The 5170-nt window shown below is 37.6% G+C and overlaps 1 protein-coding gene across 1 annotated transcript in view; it reads left to right on the top strand.

The window, feature by feature from the left end:
• LOC105624499 (phosphatase and actin regulator 4) overlaps nucleotides 1-1631 on the top strand; it is a 49010-nt gene extending 47379 nt beyond the window's left edge. Inside the window, exons 8-11 of the mRNA XM_012205859.1 lie at nucleotides 421-476; nucleotides 707-810; nucleotides 1034-1206; nucleotides 1616-1631. Coding sequence (XP_012061249.1) covers nucleotides 421-476; nucleotides 707-810; nucleotides 1034-1206; nucleotides 1616-1631 — 349 coding nt within the window. The remainder of the gene's footprint in view (nucleotides 1-420; nucleotides 477-706; nucleotides 811-1033; nucleotides 1207-1615) is intronic.
• The last annotated feature ends 3539 nt before the right edge of the window (nucleotides 1632-5170 follow it).

Below are 5170 nucleotides of genomic sequence, written 5' to 3'. Positions count from 1 at the left end.
TATTCTTTTGTTACCGTTAATTATTACGTAACGTACGTACTTCTTCTGTTACTTCTTACCTTACTATAAAATATATATTAATACTATTTTATATATATATAATTATTATATATATATATATATATATATATATATATATAATAATTTCTGGAATATTCGTTTTTTCTCCCCTTTTCTTTTTATCGATGTCAGTCCGTCGCTGGCTGATATCCAGCTCATGTAAAAACGAGCTTGAAATAACAGCTGTCTCTCGTAAAGATTACGCACGAATAATAGGACGAGTGATCTCGGCCGCAGTGAATCACATTGTTTGCACAGAGCGGATGCCTCGCTTTCTCCCTCGAATATCTTTCTCACTCGCAAAGGAAGATTAAAGCGGCCGATGAACTTGCATTGACTCTCGTGCCATTTTCATTTCAGGCGGCTGAGCATGCGGCCGACCCAGGAGGAACTTGAAGAGAGGAACATTTTGAAAAGTAAGTCACTCTATTTGTTTCCTTTAATGATGAACAACGATCGAGAAAAAATTCCGACATTATTTTTTAAATATTATTTTAAAGCTAAATTTAAAAGAAAATTTCTTAAAAATAAGAAATTATTTATGTTTTAATTCGAAATACGTAACTGTCATTGAATATATTTTTTGCTTTGTCAAATCTAATTGCGAATTAAAATCTAATCCTAATTTTTCTTTGGTCCTTTTTAGAGCAAAGCCCCGCCGAGGAAAAGAAGCAAAAGGAAGAGAAAAAACGTTATCTACTGCGAAAGCTGAGTTTCCGACCGACTGTTGAAGAGCTCAAGGAGAAAAAGGTAAAAAGATCCTAAAGCCTCGCGGATTTTTGTTGCGTTATCTATTTTTTAAAGATAGAGATTGGCTGTACCAAAAAAGATATATCGTCGAGTTTAAGTTCAGCCAATATTTTATCGTATCTCATTTTACAGAGAAGCTATTTTCTTTCTGATAAGAGTCTCGCTACGATAAAGCTATAAAAGCAAAAACCGATATACTTATCTTCTCCCCTTCGTTCTTCAGATTATTAGGTTCAACGACTATATCGAGGTAACGCAGGCTCACGATTACGACAGAAGAGCCGACAAGCCTTGGACGCGATTAACTCCGAAGGACAAGGCTGCTATTAGGAAGGAGTTAAACGAGTTCAAGAGTTCGGAGATGGCCGTTCACGAGGACAGCCGACACCTCACCAGGTACTTGATGCTCTACGAATTTATAGCGGCATCACTTTAAAAGTACATTTGGCATCATCTCATTTCGCATTTCGCTAAAATGCCTAAAAACGAAATATATCTGCAGTCTTGCAAAAATCGAATTAGAACATGTATAATGAAATCGTTTTGAATTACTAAAACGAAATTATGCTCGATACAATTTAATTATCTGATGGAAGCCCTCTCGAATATTAAATCTATCGATGTTAATTTTTTGTAACTATTACATATATATTCACAATCATAATTAAAATATTGTTCCAATTTAGAATTTTTTTGAAAGTTCTTTAGGAAAGTTGCTAATTTTGAGATGTGTCATTTTTCTATTCAACGTCACTTATCGAGTTACAATGTTTTCATAACTAATATTCTTGATTTTCAATTGCAGGTTCCATAGGCCATGACAATTGCAATGTGTTGAGGTGCTACAGTGTGGTGCGGGTATACGTGAAGGTGCAGTGTGGTGGCTTCGTGTTGAGGCTGGGTGAAGAAGAAAGAAAGAGAAAATCGGCTATCGTTATTTCCGGATCTAAAGCCGGAACGCGCGATATTCATCCGATCGTGACGGTGATTTCTTTGACGTTGCTGCGTCGTGTCGTTCGTCGTTGTCGCCAAGCATCATCTACTGGCACTTCTTCCATCATCGTCATTTATACACGTCAACGACAAACGCCACTATGACGTCGACGAAGATTGTGATAGGGTGACTCGCCGCCCCATCGAAGAGGACTTGGCGGGTCGCTCGCCGATTTCTTTTCAAGGGTCGTTCACACCCGTGCTTAACCGAGCAATTATTTACGCTCTTTCCGACATCTACTCAACTATTCTTCATCTTTGTATCTTCGACGCTGATCTCGTTATACTACACGCGTCAAGGCGTTTGTATTCTCAAAATATCTTGAAATATTCTTAAAACTTGCGCGAAAAATTCTCAAGTAGGTACGCTATGCGCAAATATCTTCTTCTGCATTAAACGATATCATTGAAGCTTACAAAACTACAGATCTATCTTCGGGTTCAGCTCTTGAAAGCTTTGCCGTTGTGAAAATCAAAACGTTATATAGTAAATAAGACTTTTTTATTGAGACGCTCATGTGTGTCCGGCACGTTTAAGCTGAACAAGATCGAAAGTCATTTTTAATTATATACCCTGTCTAATTCATAACTTTCTTGTTATGAATTTTTTAAATTATTTTTCTTCGTTGTACAATATATTTAAGAATTGAGGGACACACGTCTGTCACAAATGGTATTTTAGCGATAAAGAGATTACGGTGGAAGCGCGTGTCACATGCATACCGATGCATGAGAATGTAAAGATTCGCGTGAAAATTAATCGTGCTTAAAATTAAGCGTGAGCGTAATTTTATGGACATTACGAGCGCGCGTGTGAACATACCCTTAAACATGTAAACACCATTTTGCAATCAAGCTAGCTCATCAGTGTCACCTGGCATCGTTGTATATGTAAATGTTTCTCAAGTTTCGAGCTATTGTAATACAGAGATATGATATATCTCGTTAATATCACGAAAAAAAAAATACTCGAACTGTAACAATTATTCGAGGATCAAACGGGAGGATACATCACATTACAAGCGGTATATATCTCGTAAATAACGTCGAGTAAAGTGAGTTCGGTTTAGTTAAAAAAAAATGTTTTAGTATTAATATTTTTATACGTTGACGAATGAACAACAGAGAGTTTCCGCAAAATCATTTTTCGCTATACCCCTCATTTTTAATGATTAAGATTCGGCTGACGTCCGAAATTGTGATTTATGATAATTCCATGTTCTCACGATTTTCGCGCGATCCGCGTAGAGAGTATTCATTGCTTGAGACTTTACTAATACTATTGCGTGCATAGTTCGTTAAGCTCTTCGTATACACCGTGCGAGGAATGAAAACAGTCATTTAATATCTATGACAATCGGTCAACTGTTCGATCGACAAAACTGTTTTCCTTTACTGCCAGGTATCACTCTCTCGTAGAGCTGCCTTGAGGAGCAAGCGCTTACGATTATTATCTAAAAAAAAAAATTAATATAATTGGACGTACACTTCGCGTTCGTGGGAAATCAGAAATGCATTGTGCAATTAAACTTTGTACAGGAGTAGGTAGCGTATACATTAGTAACTATTATTATCATCATTGTTATATCGATAATATCGCTATAAGGACGCTCTATGGTCCTCGTTAATTTCAATCGCGTGCGCACTTTTCGCGGCAATATTAACAAATTCATTAAGAGCAGATCGGTTGTTGTTCCGTATTCGTTGAGTGCGAATAAATTCACAATGAAATCTCGTTAAAAAAAAGAATACAATTAAACGCATTTACAGTAATAATACATACGTTTACTGCGTATTTTGAAAGATATATTTATACTTCAATGGCCAAATAATAAAAGAAATACATCGTAACCCAGGATTCACAGCCATTTACTATCAAATTAATTTATGCTCGCATTAACCGCATCGGAGCATCAACAATAATTACTCTGCTCATGTAAAAGCAATCTGGTGAGTCAACAGTGGATTGTAGTTCTAAGTTATAGTCCTGTCTATAATGGAGAAGAAAATTGAATTAGGCAGAATTAGCGCTAACTGACGCTCGGTAATGACCGGGCTTTTAGTATCGAAACGTTCTCAACAGAGAGTAGAACGAGAGAAAAAAAAGTAGTCGCGTTACAAATCGCCATGTTGCGCGCAAATTTGTATCTAGATTCTTTAGCTGATCGAAAGAACGAAGTCCAACGACGAAGGAGGAAAAAAAAGAGTAGGTAAAAGACGAGAAGACACGTGCCTCGATGTGCGATGTCTTGCACGCTTATCTCTGGAAGCTTCTTGCATCCCCGCCCCGCTTTATCCTACCTACCCCAGTTATGCGAAACCGACCCTCCTGCTTCACATCGCCGTTGACGCGATGGAGGTTCGTCACATCTCCTTGTTTTGGAGAATCCGCGAGCGAAGCCAAAAGAAAAAAAACAAAGAGATCGCGAGCTATGATCTTACGCGATAGGTGAATCTATGGCAGCGGTAAGTAAAACGAAGTCGCGGTCAACAGTCTACTTTCCTCTCCTCGTTTAGAAATCCTAGTTTTTAACGATCGTCCAATGGGGTGAGAGGATCGGTGTGTAATGTGTCGATCTTTCTCTTAACCCGTCGGTGAACTCAGCTGTTCGATATTAATTCGTCAACTTCGAGGTCGTCGAAGGTATAAAGGATGAGACGCCTCTACCTTCGGGAAATACCACGAAGAAACACGTCATAAGGAACGTCATAAAATAATAAGCAGGGAGATTAAAGTGTCTCTCTCGTTCCATTGGTCGAGCGCTGTGGCTACCATGTAGTCGACAAATATATCCATTTCCGGATTGCCTGGGTCGGTATGAATGCATGCCCGCGCGAGTACGTGTGAATAATGTGCATGGAGAGAAAGATAGGAGTGAGTGAGAGAGAAAGTGTGTGTACGACAGATTACGATTACGAATAAATATTTTAGGAAGAGAGTGGTCGAAATATTTGAATGGAGCGTCTCTGCAACAGTCTTTTTCCCTGAGCTACGTTCGAAAATGTATCTTTCCGTTGTCCTGCATACATTTTCATAAGAGAACGTTCACAAAGAGTCTCGTGTCCGCACTAGAAATAAAATCTAGAACATTGCAACCGTTTTCACATTAGAATATTCAGCGTTGAAGTTACTACTAATGAGAAGAGTTGAGCGCTCGTGTTAAATTAAAAATATGAATAAATCACGAAATATATGTTCCTCAGTCAATTTCTTTTTCATTGAGATTTTAATAGGAATGTTAACTCGAAATTAAAATTTAATATTAAAATGTTGCTCGAAACTAAAATTTAATATTAAAAAGGCATAATTGCGATGGCTTTTCATAAAATTTTTAGAGAAAGATAGGTTTCAACTTTTTTAAAGAAA

The sequence above is a fragment of the Atta cephalotes genome (assembly GCF_000143395.1).
Source record: "Atta cephalotes unplaced genomic scaffold scaffold00080, whole genome shotgun sequence".
Lineage (NCBI taxonomy): Eukaryota > Metazoa > Arthropoda > Insecta > Hymenoptera > Formicidae > Atta > Atta cephalotes.
Note: the sequence above shows the minus strand (reverse complement) of the source record. Positions and strands in the feature narration are given on the sequence as shown.